General features: G+C 34.6%; 2 protein-coding genes across 3 annotated transcripts; both read right to left on the bottom strand.

Moving 5' to 3' along the window:
- Positions 1-4,079: 4,079 nt before the first annotated feature.
- Positions 4,080-4,442, bottom strand: LOC120073521 (cysteine proteinase inhibitor 5-like). Its single transcript, XM_039026362.1, has one exon. The coding sequence runs from the start codon at positions 4,440-4,442 to the stop codon at positions 4,080-4,082; it is 363 nt and encodes a 120-aa protein (XP_038882290.1).
- Positions 4,443-4,983: 541 nt separating this feature from the next.
- LOC120073782 (histone deacetylase 14) lies at positions 4,984-13,712 on the bottom strand. Of its 2 annotated transcripts, XM_039026621.1 has the most exons (9): positions 13,562-13,712; positions 12,939-13,183; positions 12,032-12,106; positions 11,524-11,625; positions 10,516-10,587; positions 6,481-6,537; positions 6,033-6,284; positions 5,637-5,818; positions 4,984-5,443 (listed from the first exon to the last, which is right to left on the bottom strand). In XM_039026621.1, exons 1-9 carry the CDS (start codon positions 13,602-13,604, stop codon positions 5,143-5,145), a joined length of 1,329 nt encoding a protein of 442 aa, XP_038882549.1. In that variant the 5' UTR covers positions 13,605-13,712; the 3' UTR covers positions 4,984-5,142. The 2 variants fall into 2 exon arrangements, with proteins under 2 accessions (XP_038882549.1, XP_038882550.1); XM_039026622.1 differs by lacking the exon at positions 6,481-6,537.
- Positions 13,713-16,642: the final 2,930 nt, after the last annotated feature.

The following is a 16,642-nucleotide window of genomic DNA, read 5'->3' on the forward strand; positions in this document are numbered from 1 at the left end:
CAATATGTAACAGGAAATCGAACCTTTAATCTTTTGGTCGAAGGTACATGTGTTAATGTCAAATAGAGCTATATTGATCATGTCAATAATCTAGTGTGTAAGGCAAAGAAAGCTATGTTATTTACCTGTGGATGTTGCTTGTAGAATTGGGTCCAAATGTAGGCAAAATGGCATCAACAGCCCATTTTTAAAGGCCTGGATGGGATTAGGCCTAGGTTTTAAAAATCAATGATTTTTGGTCTTTTTCTTATGTCGATATTGGGTAAAATTATTAAAATGGCCAAACTCTTAAAAACTTGGGTTTTTTTCATTTGATTCCTATGCACCCGCCATCGTTGATGCTTTTTCTTCCTTTTGCGATTTTTTCACCTTTCTTCCTGATCTTCATTCTTACTTCTTATGTGATTTTCTTCTTTGTTTGTTCACCTTTTTCCTTCCTTCCATCTTTTTCTTTGCAATTTTTTCCTTCTTTTTTTGTTCTGGAACCTCTCTTTTTATGAATTCTAAACCTATGGAAGATGAAACATGAAACAGAGTGAGACCAAGGAGTGAAAGGAAGAAGTAAGAGCGAGAACCGAGGAGCGAGAGGAAGAAGCGAGAATGAGACCAAAGAGCAAGAAGAAGAAGCGAGAGCACAAATCTGAACAAAAGAAAAAATTGAAGGAAAAATGTATGATGCTATGTTGATGAGAAACTAGATGGAGAAGCGAGAGGAAGGAGCGAGGAGCAAGAGGATTGGACGAGAATTTGTGGTAGCATGTGTTTTGGGCCAATCGAGGATAAACCGGAACTTTCACATGTAGCTGACATCAAGAAAAAAAACTATTTTTCAAGTGTATTTGAATCCTCGGTCAATTTTCGTCTACCCCTCTAAAAAGAGGTCGTTCATACGAAAATCCCCCAAATGTAGGGGGTTTGAAGGCGTTGTTGGTTCTATATAGAGCTCTATAGAGGTCGAGTGTTATGGGTTTAGGAAAAATTTGTATGGATGACCCCTATTTAGTAGGGGTGTACACGGGTTGGGTTGAGTTCGGTTGAAGAGGTTTTTAGGACCAACCCGAAAATTCGGGTTGGTTGGGTTGGCAACCCAAATGACCCAAATAAAGTATCTAACCCAACCCAACCCAAATTTTAAGGGTTGGGTTGGGTTGGGTTGGATTGTCGGGTTATAACTTTTTTTTTTCTTTTTAATTAAAAATATGTAAATTTATATAACTAATAACTAAAATCTCATAAAATTTAAGTGCTAAATATCAAATATTTATGATATTTATTGCAGACTTTAAACAAAGGCAAATATCATAAAAATCTTAAAAGAAAAATATTAAAAAAACACAAATTAATTAATACAAACGAATTAAACTTTAAATAAAGATGTATATTATATTGCTAATATATATATAATTCAGGTTGGGTTGGGTCAACCCAATTGTTTTTTAGCCAACCCAACCCAACAAAAATAGAAAAAATTAAACCAAACCCAACCCAAGAACAAAAGTGACCCAACCCAATCCTTACATCTTGATTGGATAGTCCGGGTTATTTGAACACCTCTACTATTTAGGAGTCCACTTGAAATTTGGCCTCATTTTTACAATCAAATGAAATATGGCCTTATGTTATCACGCTATGAATTTACCCTAACTCTTCATTCTTCATCCTCCTTCCTCCTCTCTTTTGCAGCAATTTTTTGTTTTCTTTTTTCTTTTTAAGTTTTTCTTTCTTTTCTTGTTTTCTTGTTTTCTTGTTTTCTTTTTTCTTTTTAAGTTTTTCTTGCTTTTCTTCTTCTTCTTTTTCCTTCTTTTCATTTTCGGTGATTTCTTTCCTTTACGTTGCCCTCGGAGGGATTTCCCTCTTTTCTTCTCTAGTGATTTTTATTTATGTTGCCAATCTTTTTCGTTTTTCTCTCTTTATTCTTTCTTTTCCAGTTTTTTTCCCGAAGAAAAAAACTTGTAGGTGTTTTTGATGAAGAACAAGACGAAGGAAAGAGGAGTGGGTGCAAGGAGTGGGAGTGGAGAGCAGGAGTGAGGAGTAAGAGCAGGGAGCAAGAAAACGAGAGAAAGAATTGAACAAATGAAAAGAAAAATTGAAGAAAAAAATTGCAGTTTGTATCTTATGAGAATCAAGACGAAGGAGTGAGAAGTGGGAGCTAGAAACAGGCCATCGCAGGTATTTTGGGGTCAAATAGCATGTGGATGATGTCAGCAGAAAGCCAAATTTAGAGCATTTTTTAAAATGATGCCAAATTTCGAGTTGGGTCCTAAATAGGGGTCATCCGAACAAATTTCCAATGGATTGTGGCAGTAGTCTTTGTCTCCCAGTGCTGAAGTTTTGGCTATTTTTGTGGGCTTCAATTGGTGGAAATGATGAGTTGTCCCGTGTTTTGGTGATATCTGATTCACTAACGGCAATTCAAATGATTGAGGCTTAGGGACATCCATAGTGAGGTGACCAACATTGTGGCGAATATTTCTGGCATTGTTACTTCTTTTCAACAAGCCTCATCCCGGCATGTTACTTAAAAGCTTCAACCGGCCAAGAGAGGATTTGTGGGTTCTCGATCTTTATGGCTAAGCAATTTTCTCGAGTGGGTCATTTCCTTGTATTCGCAGGATTTCTCTTTCCTTGTAGCCCATGGGGCTTTTTATTAGTAACGTTCTATGTGTTCTTTCAAAAAAGAAAAAAAAGAACTTCAAAATATGAAGATCGTTAAAGAACATATAGTAAAATGTTGTTAATTTTATGTAATGCTAATTAATCATTCTAGGGTTCATCAACCAAATAGTTTAATTTCAGAAGAAGAAAGTTAAGAAATTCTTTATAACCGATTTCAAATCCTCAACTTCTTTTGTGCATCCAAACACAAAAATTCATTCAAATCATAAGTGATTTGAAATCCACCCAAATCTGGAGGTTCCAAATAGGGTTAGTGAAATTAAATGGTAGGAGATATATGGCATTGTGCTATAAAGTAATTTTATCTTTTTTCAAGTAAACCTAACGTGCTTAAAAAGTTTCATATCAATGGTTAAACTTTCTTATAAGCTCACCATGAGAAATGGCATATATCTTTGATCGAAAAGACAAAAGATTCAAATATTTACCCTATATATTAGAACTCAAACAAAATGTAGCTATGATCATGATCATCTCTTTTGACGTTAGTTTGGAGCTCAAGGTCATGTCAACCATTGATATATCAGTTTCTAGTGGTCGAGTTTGGAGGAGTTGATTACTCTCCACTGCCGGTTGGTGTGACTTTGACAAATTAAACGAAAAAGGGGTAATACTTTGTTGCATTTTATGCTTCCCTCTCCCGTCACTCGCACCAAAAAATAATTAAACTATTTCAAAAAATAAATTAAAAAAAATGTCACCTGACAAATTATGATAGGACAAACGATACATAAAAGTAGGTGCTCCCTAGGATGCAACTAAGTATTTTTCAACAAATATGTGTGTGTTTGTGTGAGAAGGAAGAAAAAAAAATTAAAAAAAGAAAAAGAAAAAGAAAAGAGGAGAGGAAAGAATATTCTTTCGTGCTTTGTTTGGTGAAAGACATCATTTTAATCAAAAAAAATTCACTTAACTACTAGATACAAGTATCAAATCATCAATCTTTAAAATAGTAATGGGCTCTTTTAACCACACAATTCTTATTTGATAGAATAAATTAAATTCCAAAAAGTACATTCAAAATAATTATACGTAAAAATACATTTAAAATAATTATACGTAAAATACATACGCACCTAAAAAGAAATTCCTACAATGATTATTGTCAATTAATTAATCTAAGTATAACTCAACTGATTAAGGTATATATCATCAACCAAAATGTGAGAAGTTCAGATTCTCACCCCACTTATTGAACTAAAAAAACCACAAATTATGGGAAAACAGTCGCTTAGACACAAGATTAGACATAGATATAAGCTTTATTTTATTGATATTCTCTCATTATTAATAGATAAAGATGATACATCACATGCATTATTTAGAGTAGATAAGTAAGTAGACAGTAATGCAACTTCGCTCATGAAACAACAAGAGGACCAGGACTAAGTGGAAGCCACATTCTAATTAGAAGATACAAAAGATATGAGTTGCCAAGATCGATCTATTGGCTTCTCCAGAACAGTTGCCAAGTAAAACTTGATTGAAACTGATAACATTGGAGGACTAGTTATTATCTGTTCAGCCACTTCCACCACAAGCCTGTATTCTTTGCCTTGGCTCATCGGCCTAGTCTCACCACTCACCACACAAATGAATTTCAATGATGCTCCTACTAGCTTGTGTGTGTGTTCCATCACTGCAAACCTCCCCATCTCTTGCACGTACGGGTCGTGGATGTTCTTGATCGGTTCCCAACAGCCTGGCTCACACCGGTTCTGGAGCAAGGCATCGTTTTGTCCCGGGGCGACTACCTCGTAATCCATTGTAACTTTTGATAGAAGATCTAGAGTAGTTGTTTGGTATTTATAGTTGTAGTTGTATGCCATGCCAATCGATATCACGATATTTGATTCGTCAACCTGATAAAGTTTGATATAATAGAATCTAATACGTGGATCGTATTAGATGAAGATAGATTTGAATCCAATTCAATCTAGTTGGGACCAATATTGTTCTGTTGTCCTCTTCGACTATTATATTTTTCTTGGCATTCTAATTATTTAACATTTGAGAATAAATGAAAAGAGGGTAAATATGATAGACTAAAACTAACAAAATGGGAGCATCTAATGTTTTTTTTCTTTTCTTCTTTTTTTTTTTTTTTTTTGGGATTGAGTTAGATAATAGTAAAACTTTAGGATTCTGTAAACTTCAAAGATGTATAGGAATATCCTGAAATGAGAATTTCACTGGCCCACTCCTTTACATGTTTGTGAGATTCTCCTTCCTCGCCCAAAAAAAAAAAATCCTTCAAATCTAGAGCATGTACACTTGTTGATATGTGATCACTAGGGGTCTAAATCATTACGTACAACAAGATAGCATTGCTTTATATTTCCTTCTCTGAAGATATGTTCATCAAATATACATCAAGTTACAATGCAGGTCTATCTGAAAGTACACATAATAACTAGGATGAAAGGAAGGTATCTAGAATAAATTGCAAAGAAGTTTATAATAACCTTAAAGTGAATGTATTTGTTTCACTTTCTGGATCACTTGCTTAAACCTCTTTGATGGTTCTTCATACAGGATTGCAGGGTTATCAAATTTTGATGCCAAGCTCGGCTCGTCAAGAAATGCGCGGAATGAATCAGCCACTGAATACGAAAGAGACTCGAGGTTGTAACCTCCTTCCAGGAAAAAAACACAACGACCATCACATAATTCCTTTGCCAGTTGTTTAATATTGGATGCGAGCATGTAGTATGTTCCGGTCGTGAATTGCAAGTTGGCTAATGGATCTAACACATGAGCATCATAACTGCAGAAATAAGTTCCAAGATGTTCAGACTAGAACATAATTAATTAATATGAATTCGGAAATCAGCATATTAACACATTCAAACATAATGAATAACATATGCTTAAACGTGCATGAGTAAGCAAATGTCATTACACAAAAAGTTGTTTGATACTGCAAGCTTATTTAAATTTCCTAGAGGTTGGGAACTCACCCAGCAGAGACAAGAATGATATCAGGCTTAAATCTTTGAGCACAGGGTACAACGACTTCGTCGAACACCATTTTCATGGCATAATCACCTGAGCCTCCCGGTAGAGGAATATTCAGAGTTGTTCCTTCCCCATCTCCACGACCCACTTCATCGATTTTTCCAGTTCCAGGGTAACTTCCATCCTGAACAATAAGGGATCAAATTACCAATGGGCAATGGAAGTTAATGCCACTACGTAAAAGAACGAGTGCAAAGTCCAGGAAACCCCAAGTCTGCGGTTACCAACACTTGTGCATTACAGGTTTACAGTTAATTTCTCATGTCTGAGTTGTTCACGTTTTTGATAACTACATCAAAAAATGAAATATATATACATTGTCCTTAAAGAATGCTAACTTGGTGAGTTGAAAGGAAGAATATGTCTGAATCGTCATAGAATGCATCACTTGTTCCATTCCCATGGTGAGCATCAAAATCTATAATAAAGACACGCTTCAATCCATGCACACGTTGAGCATAGCGAGCTGCAATAGCTACATTCCCAAAAACACAGAATCCCATCGGTCCCTTGGGGACTGCGTGGTGTCCTGGAGGTCTTATCAATGCAAAACCAATTGGCGGATTCTTGTAGGTTTTTGACGCATTGACCTGAAAACCAAGTACACAGGAATGTGAAACTTTAAATATGTATGCATATGCAAAGGATTGAACACTAAGGAACTAAAATCTAACGTCTCAACGCTTAAAAGTAGAAAGCTATAAATTGATAGTTTGGCTAAATATATGGGATAACATACAAAAATTATCATTAAGAAGTGATTAACGGGCTGGGTTGAGACATCACCACTGAATCAACTAAAGAAATTCCTGCTCCAGCTGCAACTAGTGATTCATTAAATGTCTGCATTGGCAACAGTATCAAAATGTCATCATTCTAATTGTATTGCTCCAAATAAAAACATTGATGCTAAATTATCATGTGATATGTTACATATAAGACACTTGCATACGTGGCATGAGTGAGCTTGACATGTGTGCGAAATCAAAGATCAAACTGCTATGGTTAGGAAAAAGGAGTCTTGAGATAGTTTTTATGGGTGAAAGGTATTCACAATCAATCAAGTGAAGGTATTAAAGGATGAAGGACGACTGCTATTTTGTAGTTAAGAGTGACCTTAAGGACATGCAAGTACATCAAAATTCCACACATCTCCACCATTGTACGATATTTTCCACTTTGTGCACAGTTTCTCGTGGCTTCATTTTTTGTTTCACCCAAAAAATTCCATACCAATTAATATGATTTTCCTCAAACATCCCATGGATCTTTCCCCTCCTTGACCAATTTAGGACTTCTTTGCATCGTAACAATCCTCCCATGAACAAAGTACCACTTGAGTCTCTCCTCGAATAATCATTAACCAATCCATTCCCGGCTGGTAAAACCAAAAGGCTATATACCAATGAAAATAATCGTCCTCACTTGTATATTATGGATCTTTCCCTTCCTTAGCCAATTTTGGGACCTTCCTGAGCCAATGTGGGAATTTGTTTGCCTTCTGAACACTCCCTGCTAAGTATAATAGCTTTGCATACCAAGAATAAAAGGATCATACAAATGACAGGAGATTTATTGACCAGTGGTGGATCCTACACAGCTACCAGAAAGTAACAACTCAGAATTGCTGAGTAACTATGGCAATGAGTGCACCATTAAAGAGAACTAGAACAAGCAAGGCAGTGAATGTAAGGTTGGATCAGTAGGCAATAGAGGTTTTCTTTGTCCACATTCACAGGGAATCTGGATACATTTTGCTAAAAATGTACTCGCCAGTCGCCAGGTATCTCTAAAACAAAATTCTGATCTCATAATTGAAGGTTGGAAATGATTGACACATTCCAAGAGAAATGGTTTAAAGTTATTCTTTATAGCAAAAGGTTTAAAGATTCTCTATTGAAGAATACTCCCTTCACGGCATTTTTGTCCACATATTTCTTATATATGTATATATATATATATATATATATATATAATCCCTTGGGACGTTTAGTATATTCCTTTGAATGGATGGAAGCAGCTATAGTCCTTGGTCTTTTATGCATAAGATTAGCCATGATTTTACGACTTTAGTAGCTATAGTTCTGGACTTAAGGATCCTGACTTCAAAAATCATAATTTAGCTTAAAGTTCATGATTGAAGGTGTCACACCCCCTCCCAGATTACCTCCTCAATCTAGGAGGAGATGCAACGACAGCAGGTGCCAACCCTTTTATGACATCCCCTGTCCCCTAGCTCTTAAATACCCGTACTCTTGAATAAATCAGTGATAGAACAACCAATATTTTTCAACAATTCACGCAACGATCTTAAAGCAAGATTTGTTTATATACACAAGCCAAAAGAGTTCATATTACAAGTTTCCCCTTTAAAGTTTACCCCATCCCTAATATGCACGTTATTATACAAACTCATCAACCTAACTATCAAACTCTGAATACCCTTATAGTTCCAGATCTTTGAGTAGCAAACTGACAGATCAACTAGACTCCAGGGTGTAGACTGCTATTTGGGAAGAAAATGTAAACATGGAAAAGAATGAGCTAACGCCCAATGAGTGACAATTAAAACATGTTTCCAAACATAAATCACATTCAGTCATCCTTTTTGTAAACCTCAAGGTTTTAACCTGGAACATCAAGTATAACATTCAAGATAATGTTATAAAAACCCTGAAAACATCAAATAACATTCTTTAGTTTGGAAATTATCATTCACCAACCTTAGTTGAGGGAGAGTGCATTTGCTCAATCGCTCAACGTCGAATCTTTAGTTGGTGTGGAGTAATCTCAACACAGTCAACGTCGAATAATACCTACGTGCACGAGGTTAAGTTCTAGGTACTGTCATACCTTAGGTACCATGGGACCCAGATCTTCTCATAGCCCTTCAGTATCGGGTTTCCTCAATAGCTAACCTAGATACCTTCTCCTAGTCCTTCAGTATCGGGTTTTCTCAGTAACTAACCCAGATACCTTCTCATAGTCCTTCAGTATCGAGTTTACTCATTCAATCATCAAATTTATTTAAGTACTCAGTCTTAAGCCATCAAGCATTCCAATAACAAAAACATCATAAAAATAGTCACTGAGGAGCATCTCCACTCAAGGAATGTTTTATAAAATATGCTTCCGAGCATTTAAAACTCAAGTATGCTTAAGAAATTTATTCAAAAAAGCATAGTTGAAACTTATTTTAAAATTTGAGAATAGCATGCTCGGGAAAACTCGTAAATAAGCAAAAATCAAGAAATCATTAATTTATTTGAAAAACATGAAACTCACTTTTAACCGGCAGTAGCTCTTTTCCCTAGGTTCTCGCTTAGTTTCCCGAGTTCTCCCTCGAATCTTGAGCTTGTACTGAGTCAAAATAACTTTAGCATCCCATGTTTAGGGCTAAATTAACTTTAGAATACCTTCAGGGCCCTATACCTTGCTTACCAAACCAACAGGCATGAAACAGGCTTCAAACTAACTCAGACAGCTGTTGGGCACATGGCAGTCTTCCTCAGCACAATCTGGACGCATGAACTACCCTGACCAACACATGGTCACCAAATTGGCAAATTTGGATGCATGGCCTCCTCCTCCGACATATGGTCTCCCTTAAATCTCTCCAATCACTCTCTTTTTTAGTCCTCGAGCAAGGTTTGAGAGTTAGATAGTGAGAAATGACCCCTTTGGAGATATTTATAGGCAAAATCAATTGATCCTCGTCATCCCCTCAGACCTCCAACGCATGCCACCTCCTACTTGAGGAAATCCAAGTGTCTCCTTCATGCTAAGCCAATGCATAGCTAGTGCCACCTCCTACTTACATGAGATTTGAGGTGTCTTCTCCTAGAGGTGTCCAACGCATGGCTTCTCCCTGAGGTGTCATTTCAGCCTTTTGCATGCTCCTATATGCGTCCACCTCCTCCTTGGCTTGGCCAAGGTTTCACTTGGTTGAGCCACGTACCCCTTCTTGTTGTCAATCCAACCTTACTCCCTAAGTTTCCAAGACCAACGCAAGGTACTATCTTCTGGACACATGATTGCCTCCCAACCACCTCATATGCATCCATCTGCTCTCCCAATGTGTCCAGGTGATGTGATTAACACATGGCCCCCTTATTGGATCATTAGCTTATCCCTAACTCATCCCATAGTCTCAAAATTAGGGTATGCGTCCAAGGCACGCGTCCAACTTATTTTGGTATGTGGTTACCTTGGGTTTTTGAGCCTCTTTGGTGTATCTCTTTTCAAGGATTTGTCTTGTGTTCCCACCCTGCTCCTCATTAGTCCAAGATGGAATTCATAAGGTCCCTGTGTCCAACCCTAGCATCATGCGTCCAAGTTTCTTCCCATGCATCCAACTCTCTTATTTATGCGTCCATCACCCTATTCTTTAGGGTTTCCTCCACTAATTGTGTTCTATGTTGCTCAACACTTAGCCAATTTTCCTCCTTGACTGCCCCATGCGTCCACACTATGTTCACTGCATAGTTTGAATACTTAGTCAAATTTTTTACTCCAACTACTATGCCTCCAACACTTAGAACTTTTTCTTTCTTCTAAGGCATAGCTTAAAGACTTAGCGAAATTTTTTCCTTCTAAAGCTTTACCTCTGAGTTCTCCTCTTCCACCCAAGGAATCTTGCAAGCCTCGGGTATTATAGAAGGGATGGGCTTTTGGAAGAACAGTTGAGTAGAGGTGACCTTCTTAAGCATAAAAGTAAAAGCCTAACTTTCTATCTGGTAAGGCCTAATTAGAAGATCAGTAAATAATAGTACGTGAAATATAGACAAAGAAGCAAGAAAAAGAGGCAGCAGACAAACTCACAGTTGCAGTTGCATATGTCGGTCCAGAGCCTTCAATTAAAATAAGTCCATCTTGAGAAGCCCTATCCATAGCCTGTAAACATGCAGAAAAAAATACGATTACAAAGAGACCTGAAGGAAGATGTTACAACATCAAGAATCTCCCATGGTCAGATCAGTTTGCTTCAGCTCGTCTCAAGTCTTCTAGATGTGCTACTGGATATCCTATTCATGATTTGTGTCCTAATTGTATGGGTTTTATTCTTCCGTAGTAATGTCTCTATTTCAATGTCTTTATTGCTTTCTAGTTCACTCTCTTGTGGAGTTTGCATCTTCTGAGCATTAGTATTTTCATTACAAATCAAAATAATAAGGAAACTGAAGATATAACTCAGACATGCTTTTTTTAGCAAAATTGGATAATGTATAATGTATCTCCTCCATTGGTGTTTTAATCACAGGAAATTTTTCTGTAACTACAGTCTTTTCATGATTATGAACAATCGGAAAGTTCTTTAGTTTCCTGTAGGTGGGGGTTCCCTCTTGCCCCAGCCTAAGGCTTATTCTTTTCTTTTTTTTTTCTTTTTTTTTTCTTTAATACAAACAGGTTTTTTATCTCCCAAAAAAGCAAAAAACAAAAGTTCACAATCCAAGAAGGGGAAAAGCAATGCATAAAAAATGACGCACAACAATTCGACAGCAAAAAATGCCTAAGGGACAGAGAAAGACTTGTGGTTTCCATGCTCACTAACTAAAAACATTGGATTTCTCATCAGCAACTTTCAATAATTTGTTTCCAATCCTGTTACCATTCTCAATGGTCTACAGGCTATAGTAGCAAAAAAAAAAAAAAAAAAAAAAAAAAAAAAAAAAAAAAAAAAAAAAAAAAAAAAAAAAAGAAAGCACAATGACAAGATTGATATCAATAAATTAGATAGATATGTTCTGAAAGTGATTCCAAAATTTCTTTACATCAACTTTAGCAATAGAATGACCCAAAACTTGGAAATAATAGATACCAAGAGGATACCTTCTCAAGGCCTGCCACGTAAGATTTTGAATGAACACTCACAATGTCATCAACTGAGGCAGGTTTGTAGTTTTGAAGTTCAAAGACATTTGTGCCTTGAAACTGAAATACATTGTACCAAAAAAGAATGATCATGGAAATAACTAAGGATAATAGAAACACATTACCAAAAAAGCAAGAGAGGCTGTTATACAATTCTCCAATGGAACTGAAGTTTATAAGAACAAAAATATAATTTATAGTGCAAGTTCAAATGTGCTTTGCTGTACGCCAAGGGAAAAAAATGAAGAACAGTCAGCTTTCTAGTGTTTTACAATGTGGGATTAAGTGAGATTTATTGGCTTCGAAATCTGCTTTCTAGTTTTTTATAATTTCTGGCTTCCAACAGATGAAAAAAACAAATATGATTATGAGGTTATGCCACTTTAAATTGATTAAGGTTCGATTTAACAATATTACTTTTATATAAGTAATAAGTTCCCTCGTTGGTGGTTGTATAATATATTACCTTAGGCGTGAGTTCCATATCTTCAAGAGCATTCGCTATTGCAGGGACCCTGAGATGAGATTCTGGATGAGATTCCTGTTACAGAAAATTGAACAAACAAAACAGTGCAAGAGTAAATGTAGGGAAAAGCAGAAAGATCTTTGATGGTCCAGTAGTTCAAATACAAAGTTCGATAAGATAGACATTTAATTTCACGTAATACAATTCTTTCAATTGAATTAAGCTACCAAAATATAATTTTCCATGGCTGTGAGAGACTGCTATCTAATAAAAATGTTACCATCCATTTCAACCTAAAAGCACAAATACAGATACAAGACAACAAGGACACAGTGACACATCATTTTTATGAAATCTAAAACACGGACATGGCAAGGACTAGTTTATTAAAACACGTATCATTTTTCTAAAAGAAGAAGAAAATTCAAAGTCAATAAATTTATCATTTATAAGCTAAAAACATGAGTTTGACGAATTTCGCTCTTAAAATTTATTATTTTGTCTTATATTATAATGTGTTTGTCTAGTATACTTGGCAAGTGTTCAATACTTGCCTAACAAATGTTGGAGGACCTATATTGAATTTGTGTATAGCACATATTTATTGTACTAACAAGTGTCTGATATACATCCAACAAGTTTTGAAGTGATCAATAGACACACCAGCTAAACTAAAAGTGATAATTTCAAGGCTCAGAGCGATTCCTTGGCCAGATTGTATAACTGACATCAACAGCCTTCTGCTAAAGAAAACCACAACAACAAAATTATCTGATGAATTTTGAGACAGAAGGGAGTTCTCCGAAGAAACCATGAATATTGAACAAGTAAACAAAATTACCATAACATTACTTATTTGCGAGGTATATTGAACATACATGGTCTTAAGTAGACTCAGGGTACCTACCTGATTATGACCCGTGGCAGCAGCTACAGAATAAATAATTTTCACGTTATCATAGTGCGGCAATGGACTGTCATTTAAACTAGTCGAACAGAGTACAGCCGCTCTATTAACTTCCGAACGATATTGTGTTTTTCTTCTAGGTTCATTTCGTGAACATATCTTCTGCAAAAACGTTGTGTTCGTGGAAGCCCAACTAAGAAACTTGCGAATTCTCAAACGGGGCTGGACCAAGCAAAAGACATTTCCTGTTCAATTTAATTCAGAAATGCTTATTCAAATAATCGAATAACCTGCTAAAAAACTTGTGAACAGTCATCAAACAAAGTTGTAAAGAAGGCTCCCCCACTGAAATTGCAGTCGATGTACGAATAACAAATACTAAAACGGGTAAGACTCAGTGAAATCTGATCATAAGTTTGCCAATCATCAAATACGTTAATAAAAAAAAAAAAAATCAGAACACCCGGATAAAATCAATTCAAGACGAGGTTTACACAAGAACCCAGATAGACAAAATCAATTTAAACCCTAGTTTAAACGTGACATTAAGGACAATCCAGAACAAAGAAGACATTAAGGAAACAATGCAGCAATATGAGTTTGTGGGGGAGAGAAAGAGATGCCTGCATAACACGATGGAGATTGTTGCAGAATGCGAAATTCCATTAGAGAGACTTCAGTAACCGAAATGCATAGTCAGATACACTGCGCGCCAAATATGAGGGGAAGCGGTACGGTGGAGGAGCCCAGAGCTTTACAATCTGCAACGTGGCCTAATTGAGACCCACCCTTATTAACGATAACCATTAAAATTCGTTGATCTTTCAATGAATTTTTCTCTCCTTTGTTTCATCAACTTTGTTTTTACTCATAAAAGGATAAATTCATGCTTCCTTAGCTGTAATAATTTTATCAACAAATTAGAACGGTTTGAGGTACTGAAATGATATAGGATGGGAAGAGTTTTGATATTTGGAGAGTTTTTAGAGTATGAACATTCGAGTATGTTCAAGCATTGAAATGATATATGATTCACGGAAGGAAAATGACGGTGAGACACGAAACCTATTCCGAAAATGGGCCCACAAACAATTAAAATTAGTGAGATAAGGTAACGAGCCTCCAAACATTAGGATGATATAGGATGTGGGATATATCATCTCATGTTGGCCCTCAAACAGTCCCTTAATAATACTAATAAATGAGTATTTCGCATCAAAGCTCACTGCTCCCGTTGTGAAAAAACCTCCCAAAGTGTTTCTCATTCCTAGTTAACAATTGTTTGATAGTTCTATGAACTCTAAAACTATCAAATAGATATCAGGTTCTTACCATATCTATCATTTTTTAAAAATTAGTGTATCCATCAAACATGTTGAGTATGACATTTCTTCGTAAATTTTCTTATTTTAATATATGTCAAATAGGTTATTGATCTATTAGACATGGAATGGAATAGAGTTGTTAGATACAAAATTGAAAGTTTATGAACTTCATAGATATTTTTTTAAAAGTTCATAAATTTATTGGATACAAAATTGAGAGTTCACAAATATCTTGTATAGTTTTAGTTTAAACAAGAACAATTATTTTAGATGCACTACTATTTAACATACATTGACCTAACTTGAAATATCTCGAGAGAACGTCAATATACATCAATATAATTATTATGTTACTTTATGTCATTACGTGTCCTTCAAAATGAATATTCCTATAATAAACCAAGCAAAGTCGTTGTGTATCTTTACATTCGTATAGTTGTCTTGACCACCAAATTTTCTTTAATTGGACAAAATCTAGGTTACTCTCTCTTTAGATTGTATGACACTAATTTTTTCCATAGTTCTAACGATACAATATGTGGATGAACTTTCTAGTCAAAAATTATAAAATTTTAAATAATTCTCTTTTTAGAAATAATGTCTTAAATAATTGAATTATGTTTAAGTTGATAATAGAAAAATTGTGAATTAACTTATTCGAATTTAAATTTAAACCAAACCTTAAATTTAAGGTTATGGTAAGATATGAATTGTTTTGATTTAATCATAAAGTTGGGTTTATTAGGATTTATCATATACAAATTTCATAAACTTATTAGATATTTTTAAAATCTTAGGGAATAATTCTTTAACAAAAATTTAAAATATTTGAATTTATTGTATCACTATTTTTTTTTTTTTTTTTTTTTTTGTTCAAGGCATATGAGGTGAAAGATTAGTATATGTATTCTTTTGACCAAAATTATATGTTTTAACCCGTTGGTATGTTCAAGTTACAAGGTTCCAATTTTGTAGCCATAAAAACCGAACAATTATAAACCATCATTTGTTATATATATTAACTGCTGTTAGAATACCATTTTAGTCTAATACCTTTTAGTCACGGACTTTTAAATGTTCAATTTTAATCTATATATTTTTAATAAATTTTAAATTTAGCCGTTGTTGATTTTTTCAAAAAGATTTGTTATTTATTAATATTTTCACTTTAAATTCTAAGAATATACTAAGAAACATATATACATTTAATTATGCAGAAAATCAATATCAAATACATATCAGATACGGTCATACGGATATATTTAGATACGTGACAAATACGTATCTGATACATGATTTAAAGTATCTTATTCTTTTAGTTTTTTTTAATGTCCAAATACGTGAAGGACATAAGTCATTTTTTTTTCCAAATTTAAGCTCATCCAATCCACAACCTATTTTATTTACAAGTCTATTTAAATCTAGCAATCCAAGACAAAATAGATTAAAAATGACAAAAAAAATACAAAATAAAAACATAAAAAGTTTTTTAGAAAACAAAAAATGTAACTAAATCTTCATTCTCTTTTTCTCTCACTATCTAAATCACGATTCACATCTCCTTCATCCTAACTTCATTCTTCAATCTTTATCTTCTATGTCTTTCCTACCGTCTACTCTAATTGCTCAACCACTACTTGACGTTGCTGGATTTTTTTTTTTTTAAGTTTTCACTCTCTTCTTGAATCTACTTTAATCTAACTTAAAAATAAGTATTATAACAATTAATTGGGCATTATCATACATACATACATACATACATATATGTGTGTATCAACTTACAAAGTCCAACCCACAACCTATTTTATTTTCAAGTCCGCTTAAATCTAGCAAGTCAAAACAAAATAGATTATAAATGACAAAAACAATAAAGAATAAAAACATAAAAAAGTTTTTTGAAAAAATCTAAAATGTAATTGAATCTTCATTCTTTGATCTTTATTTTCTAATCCTTTAATCACTCAACCACTACTCGACGTTGCTAGATCTTTTTTTCAAGTCTTTAATCTCTTCTTGAATCTAACTTTAAAATAAGTATTATAACAATTAATTGGGTATTATCATATATAATATATATCCAAAAAGAAAGGTGTTCCTTGTTGGTATAGATAGTAACTTTCAATTCTTTTTAAGTCTTTCCTAACCATACTTTATGTTCTTAGGATCTCTCGCATTCGAATGTGATATCGTTTCATTCATGTACCCCTCTTGAACTCGAGTCGTGACAAATTGGGTCTTATCCACTCAATCATACCATTTTTATATTAGTTTTTTATACGAATGACTCATTTACAAGTGCGATTGATGATTTGTCCCTCACAAACGTATGAATTTTAGTTTCCTGCTTATATCATAGTGCACTTTAAGTTAAGAATGGCT

The sequence above is a fragment of the Benincasa hispida genome, chromosome 3 (assembly GCF_009727055.1).
Source record: "Benincasa hispida cultivar B227 chromosome 3, ASM972705v1, whole genome shotgun sequence".
NCBI lineage: Eukaryota > Viridiplantae > Streptophyta > Magnoliopsida > Cucurbitales > Cucurbitaceae > Benincasa > Benincasa hispida.